The sequence below is a fragment of the Pieris napi genome, chromosome 20 (genome assembly GCF_905475465.1).
Source record: "Pieris napi chromosome 20, ilPieNapi1.2, whole genome shotgun sequence".
Taxonomy (NCBI): Eukaryota; Metazoa; Arthropoda; class Insecta; order Lepidoptera; family Pieridae; genus Pieris; species Pieris napi.
Window position 1 is genome coordinate 10,087,608 of NC_062253.1, and position 16,556 is coordinate 10,104,163.

A 16,556-nucleotide genomic window follows, 5' to 3' on the forward strand; every position below is an offset into this window, starting at 1 on the left:
AAGACGTTTCGTGACATTTCGTGTACTCGTTCTACGACCGAACTCGAATCGACCACAGAGTCAAACGGCAGTCATAGAAACAAGTGTCAAAGATTACTTTAATATTTATTATCAATAAGTTTAAAGTGATATGATAATTAATATTAATTATTGACTTTAATTAATAATAATAATAATAATGACTATGGAGTCATTATTATTATCGACCATTGAATAGTCGGTAATTTATACATCTAGCAACATTGACAAATAGACCATTCGTATTAACGGCTTCGTAATTTGACTTTGACATTATTAAATGACAATGACAGCTGACACCATTTCTTGAATATAAATAATAAAGACTACAGACTATCAAATAGTCCTTAATTTGCAGATCCATTAATATTGGTAAATAAAATAAACCATATGACGGTTTTGAACTATTTTTATTACATAATTACCAAATGATGATGAATAACAATAGCAACTGATCAACACCATTCCTTAAACATAAATAATAAATGCTATGAATTTACCACAGACTATCAATCCTTAATATTATTTATTTACTTGAATTAAATATCAATCTTTCTATTTATGTAACAATATAATGATTATGTATAAATTTGCGTCCATATATATTTATTTACTTGAATTAAATAAATATTTACCTGAATTAAATATCAATCTTTACACGTTTGTAAAAATATAATCTTTATATATGAATTTGCGCCCACATATACTACAATAAATAGACAATTATTTTGAATATAAATTTATTTAACAATATTAAATCTATTAAATTATTGGTTAACATAAATATAAAAAAGCAATACATTTTGCGTCTATTCTTTTGATCATAGACAAAATGTTCTATGCCGTTGATATTTCGACCCAGTCAGGTGTAAAAAAGTCGAGACTTAGCGTTAGTATGGCTTCGGTATGTCAAAAACGTGTCTATGATTTTTACCCACTTACACATAAAAGTGTTGGTTTATGATACAGTTATCTATTAGGAATTTTATACATTCAGTGTATATCGTGAGTTATCGGTATAAGGATAATAATTTAAATAACATAAATAAATAGAGCGTTAAGCATTCATCACGTGCATCAGTTACTTATCTACTTTATCCATACACAAACACCAGTTGGTGGTGGATGTTAGTTTGTGTGTATTTCAAAAAAAAAATCTTGTGCGCATCTAATTTTTTTTTGTATAGTAACATTTTAGTGTTAATTACACTCAACTTTATTCGTTCTAGTATCTGTAGTTCTATTAATATTGACGCATCAATCATTTTTTATCTTTAGATCATCCTAATTTGTTTTTTGATTAAGCTTCTTGAAGCATAATGCGGTTTTTTCTTACACAGTTGACGTGATCTTTGTTACAATTTATGAAGCTCAGTTCAAGCTTATAATGGCCATAACCTTTTTTGTTAAGTTTTAGTTATACGTCTGTTTATTTTTTGTCATAGAACCACCATTCCAGTCACCGCCAGATTCTGCATGTGTTATCTTTTGACGCTGTAATGATAGCATCGCCGGCGTAGGAGAACGCGCACGAGAAAATCTCCCCACAGTGGCCGGAGAGGACCTGGATATTAAATAATTATTACTTTACACATATATTTGTATATTCCAAACTAGTAGACTCGGCCAAGCGTTGCTGTGGCTAAGATTTTTGTTATATTACATAGTAGTAAACTATTCAAGAGAAAAGGCAGGAGAACACCAATCCACCATGCTTTTTTGGTGGTTATGCCATTAAATTGTAGCTTATGTGAAACGTTGGTAATTATTTTGATAAGAATCAATAGGTACCTAGGTACGAATAAAGAGCCTTTTCTAGCGGTGGTATTTTAATAAAAAAAAACAATAAAAGGACGCTTATTGTGACGTAACTATAAAAGATAGAGACATGCTGTCGCGACAATTTTTATAGATAGTGATGTGCCCTAAAAAATTGTAACACATCATTTTGTTCTATCATTAATAGTTTTCGCAGCGCACACGATTGAAGGAAGTTTTTTGTTTATTTTTTTACACCTTGTCTATGTCTATGTCATCTATGTCACTCGGGAATAGTGTAGCTTGCCAACGGTGAAAGAATTTTTGAAATCGGTCAAGTAGTTTCAGAGCCTATTCATTTCAAACGAACAAAAATCAAACCTTTCCTCTTTATAATATTATATAGTATTATATAGACTAAATATATATAATATATTATATAGACTAAAATTGCGCATGAGAAAATTAAATTAACAAGTTTCTTTTATAATGTTGCGAGTTAGAGCTATTACGCACTGTCGACTTGTCGCCGGCGACTCGGTCGCCTCGGCGACCAAAACATAGGCAACTAGGCAGGAGACCAAGCCGAGCGACAGTATTCCAAGTACATTCGTATATATACGTCCAGTCGTTACGACAGTTGCTCGCAGTGTGAATGCTTCCATTTGAAGCCGTGCTCCTATTGGTCGCCAGCGACCGGCAGTCGCTTGTGTGTCGCCACGACGCGGCGAGTCGCCCAGTCGCTTGGGCGACCGACGACCAAGTGCGTAGACATCTATTTAAACTGTAGAAACTCACAGTCGCCAGCGACCGAGTCGCCGGCGACAAGTCGACAGTGCGTAATAGCTCTTAAGTTCGGTGGCGATTGTTGTAGGGATGTTATATTTGTTAAATGACACATTTTGTGTGAAGCTGGGTGTCAAGTGGATGAGTGGTGACATGAGCTTATAACTAACATAACATTAGGGGAAGTGGGGTTGCGACACTAGATTAACAAAAAACTAACTTGACTTATTAAAGGGTTATTAAATATAAGTGACATTTATGTTACCTATAAATAATATGGTAGGGGAGCCCAAGAGGGGATTTCGGGATTTACTAAAGCGCGGCAGATTAATATATAGGGGTGTTCGAAATACATAATTTTAATTTTATTTAATTTGATGAGGGTGATCTCAAATATTTTTACACGGCCGATCGACACATTATTTTGAGTTAGTCTTGGTTGAGCTTGTCGGGTTACGTGTTCTCGTGCGTCTAGCATTTTTTATTTGGATATATACTTTTTGTTAAATATAGATAATTATAGACACGTCCACTATTTAAAATTGTATAGTGAGTGTTAAGTGCGTGTTTGAGAACTATTGAGGCAAGGTATCAATAATTATCATCAGTCTAACCTCTTTTTTTGTGCCCATACTAACACTAATCCAAATCCTTACGGCTGATATTATTGTGTGCCTATTTTCCTGTAAGGAGACATTGAAGAGGTATGTACTCAGGACTTATTATTTAATATGAATTGTGTATCGACGGCCACCGAACCGTTCTTTGTGGTACATAATTTTTTGGTAGCAGAGCGTGGTTCCATTTTAGTAAATAATTGTTCGGTAGTATAAGTCCTGGGTTCATAACTTATTAATATATTTTTTTATTTTGTTTGTTTGTAGGGATTATAGTTTTTTTTAAATAGTGTTTTAAAATAGTTTTTTGTAATTAGTTATATTCGCCGTTTATTATTATTTATTTTTTTGTTAAATTTTTTGTGCTATTGTTTGTACTCATATCTTTTATAATGGCGGTCTCGCACAAGGCACAAATAGCTGGTGTATTACGGTGGCTAGGATCGGCCGTTTTAAATATTTCGCGAAAAGATCGCGTTCAGGCGCTTCTATCAAGAAGTGACGCGTTAGAGGATAGAATGAAAGATTTATATAAATCGTATCAGGCACTACTTGAGTTGGGTTTGGAGCCGGAGGTGATGGACAAGGTTTCTGCAGACATGGATCAGGCTGAGGATTTGGCTGATCAAATTAGGGAAGCCGTTGGGATTATTAAATCTTCGGTTAATCAGTCAAATAACCTTCAATCGAAGGATAGTTTAACTTTTTCAAGTGGTATTATAGGTAGGTTACCCAAACTAGATTTGCCCCATTTTAGTGGTGATTTAGGCCAATGGGTGGCGTTTATTCATTTATTTGATAGTTTAGTGCACTCAAGAGTTGATTTAACACCTGCTCAAAAGTTGGCATATTTGTTGGCTAGTCTCACCGGGGAGGCTAAAGGGTTAGTCCAACATTTAGTACTTGTGGACAATAATTATGATATAGCTAGAGATTTACTTATGCGGCGTTATCAAAACATACGTAAGCTGGCGGATAGCCACGTAGATGTCATATTAAATTTACAGAGTAACGTGCAGAGCCACAACTTAAGAATTCAAGTTTTAAATCCTTTATTAGTGGCAATTAATGCCTTAAGGGGTTTAAATTTACCTGTAGATAGTTGGTCTTTTATTTTGTTGCATATAACGTTACAAAAACTAAATTTAGACATGCGCACCCGATTTGAACAGGCGTATGGTGGAGATTCATCCACTCATCTTCCCTCGTTTGATGAATTGATTTTGTTTTTAGAGGATGAGTGTCGCAGACAGGATAATGTTCCAGCGCCGTCCACAACGCCAGCCCCAATTTCTACTGGGCCGCGACAACAGCATATGCGCTTAGTACGACGCCCTGACCAGCGAGTTTATAACGTGGCAACTCAACATCCAGGCAAACGTTGTGTTTATTGTCGAGTCCCTGATCACACCGTGGTGTCATGTCAAAAGTTTTTGGCATTACGTTTTCAAGCACGACGTAATATTGCCAGACAGCGGAAGTGGTGTTATGGTTGTTTAGGTAATCACCTGGCATCACAATGCCAAGTGTCACGACCATGCAAACAATGTAATGACAATCATCACATTATACTTTGCGGTAATGCGAATGGTTCACCCCAATCAGCTGCACCGGCACGGGAGTTTGTTGAAGCCATTCAAAATACAGGTGATCAGTGGACTGGTAGTGTGCAGGTTAGAACCCATACTTTTGGTCATACTTCCAGGCACCAAACAGAATCCGGTTACGATAATTACCATCGGAGGCGGCCACCACCCTCCAGGGGCGGGGGAAACTTAAGGTCTCATAACAGGCCTCGTGTCACCTTTGATCAGCAACAACCTCCTAAGAGCAAGGATAATTATGACTCTTGTGCATCACCTGTTATTGAACAGCAACGTCGTGATTTTGTTAGGCCTTTGCCTTTTTCTGAGTGGCCTAGTTTAGGCCAGCGGGTCCCTGAACCAGAAGAATATTGACTAGATCACGTTCCCACTAGAACTCCTACATCTCCCATTACTGTTTTGTTACCCACCGCACAGGTTTGTGTTGGTTCTCTATCAGGTGAGCAAGTAACCACGCGTGCGATTTTGGATTCTGGAGCACAGGGAAGTTTGGTGTCAATGGATTTGGTGGACAGGTTACAGTTGCGTATTTCGCCTGTTAGCGGGGGTATATTTGGTGTAGGTGGTCTTAAGGTTGCTGGTTTGCGGGGACAAGTTACACTAACTTTTTCTTCTGTTCAATGCTCTCATCCACAGATTACAACTTCTGCCATTATTTTAGATAATGTTATGGGCAGACACCCACTTGTTAAATTACCATCGGAGATATTAGATTTTACACGTAGTCTTAACTTAGCGGATTGTACATTTCATATTGCAGGTCAAATTGATTTGCTACTCGGAGCAGAAGTTTTAGGCATGCTGCGACTAAGTAAAAGCACACTTTTACAACCAGGGGGCTTAGTAGCAGTAACATCTGATTTTGGTGATGTCATTATGGGTCCTGTGTTTCCAATACAGTCTCTTACAGTGGAAGATGGTAACTGGTGTGTGGGACTCTCACTTGCTGAAGCTATTCAACGGTTTTGGGAAGTCGAAGAGCCTCCCACAGCGGCTCGTGAAAACCCGGAGCACCAAGAATGTGAATTGTTCTTTCAGAACAACACTGGTCGTCTTCGTTCAGGTAGGTTTGTCACCCGGTTACCTTTCTTACCATCCCGACCTCTTTTGGGTCACTCCAGGACTTTAGCTGAGAAAAGGTTAACATCCATGGAGAGACGAATGAAGAGAGATTCGACTTTTCGTACTAAGTATATTGAATTTATGGACGAGTACTTTAAGCTCGGACATATGTCAGTTTCTGATTTTGATTGGCGCACACAGGAGCACTACTTTATCCCACATCATGCTGTGTTTAAAGGTGGTAAAATCAGAGTAGTTTTTGATGGCTCAGCGCCTAGTTCCAATGGAGTTTCTTTAAATCAATGTTTGCATTCGGGCCCAAAGTTACATCGTGACATTGGTGATATTCTAACAAATTTTAGAAGACATCAGATCGTATTTGTTGCAGATATTAAAATGATGTTTAGGCAAACTGTAATTCATACTGATGACCGTTGCTATCAACTTATCTTGTGGCGTGAGAAGGAATCCGATCCTGTTACAGTATTTGAATTGAATACCAATACATATGGACTCAGATCAAGTCCTTATATTGCTATTCGTACATTATTAGAATTGGCTGAGCGGGAACGTTTGCAATTTCCAAGAGCAGCTGATGTTTTGACAAGTGATGTTTTCGTTGACGACATTTGCACCGGCGCTGCAAATGAGAAAGAAGCTTTAATACTACGCAACGAGCTAATTGGGATTCTTAAGGCTGGTGGATATGAGTTAAGGAAATGGGTGTCTAACTCACAAGCTGTTCTTGCTGGTTTACCCGAGGATCATCAACAAGATCCTTATATTTTTCAGAACGTGGACAACCCTGACGCTGTTGCAGTATTAGGTATTCAGTATCAACCGTTAGCTGATATATTTACTTTTCGAGTGCAGGATATAGATGTAATTAAATCTTGGACCAAGCGTGTAGTACTTTCGACTGTAGCCAGGATATATGATCCTAATGGATGGTTAGCTCCAGTTGTTTTTTGGGCAAAATGTTTTATACAAAAGCTTTGGTTACAAGGATTAACATGGGATGCCCCTTTAGTAGGTGAATTGTTAAGTGTTTGGGTTAGGTTTGTTTCGTCCCTTCCTGAAATTCAATTGATTAAAATTGATAGATGTTTATTGCCACCAGGGAAATGCACAGTAGATATTCATGGTTTTTGTGATGCATCGGAAAGTGGTTATGCTGCTTCAGTTTATATTCGTTCTGTCAATAAATCTGGTGTTGTAACGGTTAAATTGGTTATGGCAAAAAGTAAGGTTGCACCAGTAAGAACACGCTTAACAATTCCTAAACTAGAGTTATCAGGTGCTGTTCTATTGATACGTTTGATAAACCATGTTAAATCCATTTTTGGCCAAAATATGAATATCCAGAAGTGTTTTGCTTGGACTGATAGTCAGATAGTTCTTGCATGGTTGCAAGCGTCAGTTCATGTTCTGGAAGTATTCGTGGCCAATCGGGTTTGTCAAATTCAGCAATCTGTTGTGACATTAGATTGGAGGCATGCATTGGGCATGTGCATCTCGAGGCTGTGAGGCTCCATTTATATTAGACCATTCCTTGTGGTGGGCTACAGGTTGGCTGCACCAACCTGAGAGTTGCTGGCCTCACACTAAAACGGAACTTGTTGAGCCTCTTCCGGGATTAAGAGTTATTTCTATTGTCGTTCGGGAATCGGTTTTAAAAAGAGCCGTGGCGGGCTTGTCATGTCTCCCAGTGGCATAAACTTTGCTCCCAGCCTCCGGTTTTGGACTCAGTCATGTTGCGCCTGACTGGGACGGGGGACTGTTCGAAATACATAATTTTAATTTTATTTAATTTGATGAGGGTGATCTCAAATATTTTTACACGGCCGATCGACACATTATTTTGAGTTAGTCTTGGTTGAGCTTGTCGGGTTACGTGTTCGCGTGCGTCTAGCATTTTTTATTTGGATATATACTTTTTGTTAAATATAGATAATTATAGACACGTCCACTATTTAAAATTGTATAGTGAGTGTTAAGTGCGTGTTTGAGAACTATTGAGGCAAGGTATCAATAATTATCATCAGTCTAACCTCTTTTTTTGTGCCCATACTAACACTAATCCAAATCCTTACGGCTGATATTATTGTGTGCCTATTTTCCTGTAAGGAGACATTGAAGAGGTATGTACTCAGGACTTATTATTTAATATGAATTGTGTATCGACGGCCACCGAACCGTTCTTTGTGGTACAAGGGGGATACCTTGTACCCGGTTAAGTACCTCCACAAAATATGAGGCCCATATATAAGGCCGCACGTGAAGGAGACAGGATCAGTTTAGTAAAAAAAAATTGACCATCAGAAATTCCCGAGCGCGTCAGATTAAGGTAGGGTGAGTTAATTACATCCTAAAAAGTGTATATTCCACTAATCTGACAATTTGAGAGTGACGGAAAAAAAGGGGAGGGCAACAAAGTTGTAAAAAAAAACGTCATCTCGACATTCTCGAGCGTAGCTAATTTTTTTTTATTTTGAAGGAAATAATTCAAGAATAATGAAAAATATATAATCTGACGATTTCCGCAAGCCTAAATAACAAAAATTCGTCGATAAAGTTAAATGCGTGCAGCTGCGTGATGCCTACATTTCCTTAAACCGATCGGAATCTACTAAACGGCGTTCTAAATATTTCCCTCAAAATTACATTTCCTGTGAATTTGAAGCGATTCGGACCGATAGATTTTGAGAAATTTTGAAAAATCTTAAAAAAATAAGAAATATTTTTTTTAAAGTGGTTTCTTTATCGATCAACTTCAAAAACTAATCCGCCTTTGAGCTTGAAAAACCACGTCGATCGCCACCAAGCTGGTCAAAAGCGGTTGATTCGTTCGAGAGATATCGTACACGAAAGAAACCCGAAAAAGTGTTTTTTCGGGATTACTCCGAAATTTGTGGTTCGATCAACTAAAATTGCAAAACTAAAACTAAAACTGCGTCGAATGCCGCCAACCGCGTGAAAATTGCTTGATCCATTCAAAAGTTATTGCGGTTTGAAAATTCCAAAAATAGTGTTCTAATGAAACTTCTATCAGACTTTCGAGCTGGGAGAGCTCAAATGCATAGAAATGTTATTTCTTTGAACTCAGCGACTCAAAATATCAATTTTAAGCGCCCAGGAATGGAATTAGCGGGAAGTTGCAGGGATGGCCCTTTAGGTGAACCGTTTTTCTATTTTTTTTTTGTCAGATCAGGCGAATCCCTCTAGATAATCGTCAGATTATGAGACAGTACCTTTAGAACATAAAGATGAACCACATATATCTTAATCCGACGCGCTTGAGTATTTCAAAATTGCGTCTTTTTTTGCAAATTAAGAAAATGGCTGTGGGTTTGCGTCCCATCGAAATCGTCAGATTAGTGAATGAGAGCTTTTTTTTGGTGCACTTAACACTCCCTTAGAAAATCTGACGCGCTCGATAAAAAATTTTTTTTTTAAATTTTCAACCCTTAAATACAAACACCCGCATCATGCAAACGATCAGATTAACATACGTACATTATTAAAAATACGTAGGGCATAGATGCTATCAATATCTGACGCGCTCGAGGATGTCCATGCAACAGTTTTTTTTACATATTTAACTATCTATAGCCGCTTCCCCCACCGATGAAAAGGAATTTATCATATAACATTTTTTTCTTCTTTTTATCTAAGCTTTGCATCCCAATAGGTCTCTACGACGCTCGAGTAAATCCCCATTTAGCATCGTGGGCTCCCCTACCAATATAAGTGTAGGCGACCTATTACACATTATAGGAAACGAGAATGTTATAATATATTACAAATTATGAGTATGGGTAAAACTAAAGGGCTCATTTTGGCTTTAAGTGTGCGATGATTGCATTTGGTATGTGCTTCTAATTATTAACTTAAATATATATATGTAACTTAACTAAAGTTAGTTTATATAACTCACGCCATATTTCTTTGTTATAACTATATTATACTAAGTGTTAAACAATTAAATTATTGGGTAGGTAGAAAAGCAGATTTACCTGCAAACAGTTGCCCGTGTTAGTGTTCCATACTCTCGCACTGCGGTCTGCTGAAGCTGTCAAAAGACATCCACCGGCTGGGCTGAAACACACCTGAAACATGTTTTGACAAAATAAAATGACTCAGTACCTGAAAGAAGAAAATTTTATTTACCTACCTATATTATACCCAAAATACCTACGTATATAGGTTCTGATATCTCAAAAACTACTGATTTCAACTGAAACTTGAACTGTTTCTTTCAATATACGTGATTCAAATATAAATTTAAAAAAGATCATTAGTTAGTACACCTGCTTGAATACCTAAAAAGATCGTCATTCTAAAATATTATCCTCTACCAACAATGTGGCATAAGTGCAGGGTAAACTGACTTCCTTTATTGAACTCGGTAAGAGCGACAACACCATTGTTTGTAATAAACTTGAATTTTAAAATCACTATTAATTTGGGGCCGTTCAAGTATGACGTAAGCAGATTAACTGCAATTCACCCACGCTTCCTCTTGTCAGCAAAAGCAAAGCTGTCAAAAATAATAGTACATAAACGTATTAATTTTTTGTAGGAATCTTCGAAAATTTATTTCGTTTCTAAGCATAGACAATGTGTGGGTAATATGTGTAAAAAAGTAAATAATTACTGTTGACGTAATCACTAAAAAGAAAATCAAAGACCCCCTATAGTGCTTACGTAATACTGGAACGGCCCCTTTACGTAGAACGTAAAAACGTAGGAATTATTCAAATTTCGATTTGCCTTTATATATTTTTATAATTAACTTATCTGAATGAACTAAAAAACCGTTAAAAACATGCCTTAGAAACCTCCTCCCTATGTCCCCTCATGACAGCTAGCTCCTTGAAATCCGATTTCACGTCATAGATGCGAGCTGAACAGTCACTCGAAGATGTTGCCATGCGTTGACCGGCCCAGTCAAAGCAGATGTCTAGCACCTAGTAATTATCAGTTAACAATAAAATTATATAAAAAAGACATGCGTTTGACCCACGGTACAATAGTAAACAGGTAAGTACGAGTGAGCGACCCGGAAGGTCAATATTGTAAATTAGATTAATACAGTTGAGAATATTTTAATTAATATTTTGGGCATTTTTTCCTCATTTATCCTAGGTACGAATTGCTAGTATTCAATTACTTTTGAAATGTAGGTCAGACTTCTCGAACTCATGACTTACCCAATACTAAGTTAAACATAAAGTCTGACCTTCTTTTGTTTAAGAATATTATTTGAATTCAATACGTTTTTGACACATGGGTCTTATATACGAGTTACCGAGGATTGAACAGCAATGTTTAACTATAAAGTTTGTATCACTATTTTATCAGGCGTTATTTTTTACGTTTTTTACACCTGAAAATTAGCCAGTTTCATTTTTATTTAAAACAATATTGACTTTACAGAAAAAAACAAATCAAGCAATGGTTTAAAAGTTTAAGGAAGTGCATTACAAAAGCTCAGAGTACGTTTATCACCAATCAATGATGATACGAAGACATTGATTGAAACGTGGACAAATATTAACATTGGCACAGAATCCGTACCTCATCCGTGTGCCCCGCGACAGTTGCAAGACATTCTGTCTTCCTGGCGTCCCATAGCTTCGCGCTCCCATCCAAGGAAGATGATCCTACGAGGGAACTGTCCCAGTTGAACTGGACGTTGGATATTTCACCTTCATGGCCTCTCAGTACTGATACACGACTGTAGAATTTTCGATGTAAATGTAAATTGTCGAACTTTTAAGTGTCATTTTATAAAATTATTGTTATGCGTAAATGTTGCGTATAATATCCGGGAGCAGCTACTTAAACGTATAGTACAATATAATGGTTTGTTTAAAAATAAAACATTTATTTCGCTTTCGAAATTAATAAGTATTAAAAATTTATAATATAAATATTTTTTTAATACTGGCAGGCGTTATAAATATTCACGACTATTTTAAACGCCTACTGAAATAATATGAGCAAAAAGGTCTATGTTTACACATAACTTGACATGACTTATATTTACTCTTTAAGTCTCGTATCCCATATAGAGATGGTGCCATCAAAAGATCCAGTAATTAGTCGCTGTCCTTCATTAGGGTCAAACTGGAGAGCTATCACCTCCGCTGTATGTCCAGTGTATGTGTTGACCTCCGTGCCTGAAAATCAGTGTTAAATATTTTGTGTAACAGCTGCACTGAGAGCATTAACCTTATAATATAGATACATAGTTAAAACCAGAAATTAAACGTGTATTTATTTATTTTATGCACCAACAAAGTAGACACTAATACAAGCAATGTAACACAAACACAAACACAAGCCAAGTGCTGCCCCAATTATAGGCGCATACAACATTCTAAATTTTTATAAGTACATTAAAAGAAGAAAAAATTAAGATAAAATAAAATAAAAACATTACAAAATTAATTGAATTAATTGAATAACCCCGATAAAATCCTAATGAGTAATCAGCTGAGCCGCTAACTTTTTGAAATGTTTAAATTTAGGAATTGAAATGTTTGAAAACATATCTATTTGGGGGAATTCACGACCCCCCCATTGCGATCCAATACCACCATCAATTTCAACGCTATGAATTAAATTATAACTCCTTAAAGATCTATTTAATGGAGCATTTATGAGTTTCAAAGGAACTAGCAACCAACGCGAGCAATATTTTTTCTGACAAATCATATACATTTTAAAGTAAGAACTGACACAACCAACAATTGTTGGTATCCTTCGTTTAATCCTTTACAATTTACATTATAATAGGCCTTTATAATGTAAATTGTAAAGTAAATAAATTCACAATTCACATGCGACTTGTGAATTTATTAGCTAGCGATTTTAACGTGAATGAATTATACTATAAAAATCGATTTTCGTGGAAAATATAATTTCACCTTATTATACAAAGTTACTTGCCAAACTGGAGTAATACATTTTTTTTTCAGGACGATCAGTTGAAGTAGTGCGAAAATTAATTTTGAAAACTTGGTACGGTATAAAATGACATTTTCCTAAAAGTTGGAGTGATCAGCACAGAGTTTAGGATCATAGGCTACATAAAACACTATTCGGAATGACGTAAGAGAAAAAAAATTGGCAAAAAGTAAATATTTGTAACAACAGGAATGAAAAAATTGTCACATGGTGTGCATTTTCTGGAATAACAAAAAAATATCCATAACTTCAAAAATACATGACTTATTTTTTTTTAATTTTTCTGATAACTGGTGTGGCATTACCTATGAGAAAATTTCGACTTGACGTCGACTTTTGGGACACCCTGTATATGGTTATAAGTCTCTACTAAAAATATATATGGACTTATAATGATCTGAATTAATTTTTTTTATTATGAGTAAAGTGTCATTCGTGAGTCAAAGTCAATGTCTTTATACAAACCAGTCCTAACGTCGAAGAGCTTAGCTGTGGTATCCATAGAGCCAGTGGCTGCATGATCTCCCTTCGCGCTGAACTGGGCGGCAACCACTTCGCCAGCGTGACCCCATAATGTAGCCAGACATTCACCCGTCTCAGGCTTCCAAATTCTAGCCGTCTTGTCAAAAGATCCTGTTATTACGCGATTACTGAAAACGCAGTTTTTATTAACAAGTATTTCAGTCAATTATCAGTCAAATAATCTGATATAAAGTTGCCACTACAATAGTTAAGTATAGAGTGTTCTTCAAGCTTGTAAATAAAGATGAAAGAATTACTTGTAGTGTAAATCTATTTTTTGACGTGATAACGTCTTTAAAATCGTTTTAGTCGGGTGACATGTTCAGAAACTTGTGTCACACCAAAACCTCACGAGCGCGATCGCAGGTATAACGAGAGAGAGACGGACCGATCTCCCGTCTCATCTCGAGCGCTGCCAGTCATTCCGTGAATGTATGAAGAAAAATGTATATCATAGTCGAATAAGTAAACTTGTCATTTTACACCCGAAATTTATCATCAAAAGTGTGAATAAAACGATAGATGTAATTTAAAATTTGAAAAAATTGTTATCTTCATTAATTCCTTACTTCCCAAAAACTTATATCACCAATAAGACGTTATCACGTAAACATCTCGATCGTAAACCTACTTTACAAACAACCAATATTTTTTTTTTAATAATATTAATATTATGAAACAGTACGTCATTTTATTTCAGTGATTTATTTCTATTCTTCAAAGAAAATTACTTTTCCAAATGAAATAATAAAGCCGTACCAGGCTGGAAAATTAAATGCCACAGAATATACAACGTTTTGATGACCAGCGAGCGTCTTCAATTCTTTGCCTGAATCCACATCCCAAACCTTACAGGTCCGGTCGTAACTTCCTGACAAACATCTGAAAGTTATATTATAAAACTATTAAAACAGTTCCACCTTAATAATTTAAAAAAAAGTATAGGTGAAATCATAAAAAATGTGTAAAGAAACTCGGTCATCCATAATGTACTATTTTATATGTTTTTATATTTAATAAAATAACTTTAGGCCCTTGAGAAACCTTATTAATAAAATAAAACACATACTTAAATAAATAAAATAAATCAATGGCACTACAACCTTTTTAGGTCTGGGCCTCAGACCCTGTTTCATGATCGTTTGTCAATCTAATAGGTAAGTAGGTGATCAGCCTCCTGTGAGACACGCCGTTGACTTTTTGGTTCTGTTTTCCTTCACCGTTCGAGTGAATGTTAAATGTGCATTGGTGCACAGCCGGGAGAATTGAACCTACGACCTCAGGGATGAGGCACTTTTTTATTATTCAATGTTTTACGTTTTAACTTTTACGTAAACATCGAAACATCGTTCACCCAACTATCACAGCACCAGTTCTCTGTAGTACTACACCATTAGTGGTGCTTTGACGGCCATAAAACTTACGTAAAATTACGTTAAATACCTCTTTCCAATTTTATCAAAGCACACGTTGGTAAGCGGCAAAACGTGGGTGACCAATGTCTTGTAAATATAAAACCTCTTGCCCATTGGGCCTTCATGCTCGATTCGCTTCTTTAAAGTCTCCAAACATTGCTCCAGTTGGTTCCTAACGTCATCTGTGATCAGAACCTCGCGTTGATAGAGCTTCGTTGCCAATTCTTGAATGTCGGTACTGTAACATGTTCAAGAAGATAACTAGTCCATACTTTCTCTGGTTTACGCGAGTCAACATTTAAATAAAACTTTTAACGGATATAAACATATTATATGCGTGTTGTTCTCACGAGAATGTAAGTGCGTGCTCCTATTTCACCATGCCTCCTGCTAGAGGAGGATAGAGGAGAAATCTTTGTTTTTAATTTATTTTATTATTATTAACTATGGACTACCTACTTAAGATGTCATGTGGAACATGGTAATGGTTGCAGCTTACAAACATTGTGTAAGACAAAAAACTTGACGATTAAAAAGAGTGGCAGAGAGTTTATAGCCACTTCTTCTCGTCCGTTTTACGTAAAATTAGAAGAATTTAATATATATTAATTTTTTGACGTTCACAAGTGTACATTGTGTTACTTATATGAATAAATGATTTTGACGTTGACTTGAAATTACATCCTTTACTCACTACAATACATCCTCAATAAAAATATATAATAAATTACCGGAAAATTTAAAGAATGAAACAAACCACTTGAAGTTTATCAAATTGTTAAAGGAATTATTATATAAGAAATGTTATTACATCGTAACAGTATATCTGACTGAATGATTTTAATTTCTTTATATAAGTTAAGTTTATTAATAATGTAGGTACATATTCTTTTGTCCAAAGCAAATATAATAAATAAATAATGTATCTACTTATAAGATTAAAAATGTATAAGAATAGAATTAAGTATAATAAAGCATGCCCTCTCACAACATTGCTGTCTAACCAAGGTCCTTATTGTAACTAAATTATAACATGTCCCCTATAAAGTATGAACATAAGGAATGCAATAATGATTTGACTTTGACTTTGTCCAGCCTTTTGTGCCTGCCAATATGCCGGAAATAATACTTCTCAGTAACCGTCTTGCCAACATAACCACGGAGTTAGTGATTTTTGATGAACTTTTTGAGCAAAATAACTATTAAGGCTCGCTGGGAACCTTAAAATGTACCAGTCTACTAAAAAGTCGGATTTATTGGACTTTCAGGATGATAGGTCTTGCGTCTTTCCGAACACTTACACACAACACCCATATGAACATGAACCCCTAAATTTATAAATATTAAAAAGTACTTTTAGTACTTTTTAGACGACTCATTAGTCATTTGTTTCTTTTCAACACAGGGTAAACATAATTTGATAGAAAGAGACGTTAGAGTTTCCTTGTTTTTATGAAGGAGGTAAAGGTAACAGGCTGTCTGATTGTTATAGGCAAATATTTTTTCTCAGGATTTACCTGACGTAATTACGGTCAAAGTACTTGCTGTAGCCCAATCTATAGAATCTTAACCAGTCCCCTCCGAAATGCATTGCGATGCAAACACTTACTTGCAGTTCATGTCCAGAAGATCAATATCCTTATTCTTTATGAGACCTTTTTGAAGATACTCCAGCACCAGGCCTGGTGGATGATAACGAAGGTGGAACTTTAGTAACTTCATAGTCCTGTTTTATTTATAACATTTTTATTAGGTTTTAAGTAAAGGTGATCAAAAATGAAGTTTTGTCAATAACACTG

General features: G+C 35.9%; 1 protein-coding gene across 1 annotated transcript; it reads right to left on the reverse strand.

Annotated features, from left to right (window-relative positions):
• Positions 1 to 1,237: 1,237 nt before the first annotated feature.
• LOC125059696 (dynein assembly factor with WDR repeat domains 1) lies at positions 1,238 to 16,556 on the reverse strand. Its single transcript, XM_047664241.1, has 9 exons — positions 16,367 to 16,556; positions 14,786 to 14,995; positions 14,102 to 14,224; positions 13,286 to 13,470; positions 11,898 to 12,030; positions 11,426 to 11,585; positions 10,678 to 10,815; positions 9,862 to 9,954; positions 1,238 to 1,582 (listed from the first exon to the last, which is right to left on the reverse strand). Exons 1-9 carry the CDS (start codon positions 16,477 to 16,479, stop codon positions 1,478 to 1,480), a joined length of 1,260 nt encoding a protein of 419 aa, XP_047520197.1. The 5' UTR covers positions 16,480 to 16,556; the 3' UTR covers positions 1,238 to 1,477.

What these genes read in the sequence shown, in the direction of transcription:
- LOC125059696 (XM_047664241.1), bottom strand. Translation starts at nt 16,479, where the DNA reads ATGAAGTTACTAAAGTTCCACCTTCGTTATCATCCACCAGGCCTGGTG. An exon ending in GCATTTAATTTTCCAGCCTG is followed by an intron (nt 13,471 to 14,101) that starts GTACGGCTTTAT and finishes CTGCGTTTTCAG; the next exon opens with TAATCGCGTAATAACAGGAT. An exon ending in ATAGGGAGGAGGTTTCTAAG is followed by an intron (nt 9,955 to 10,677) that starts GCATGTTTTTAA and finishes AACATGTTTCAG; the next exon opens with GTGTGTTTCAGCCCAGCCGG.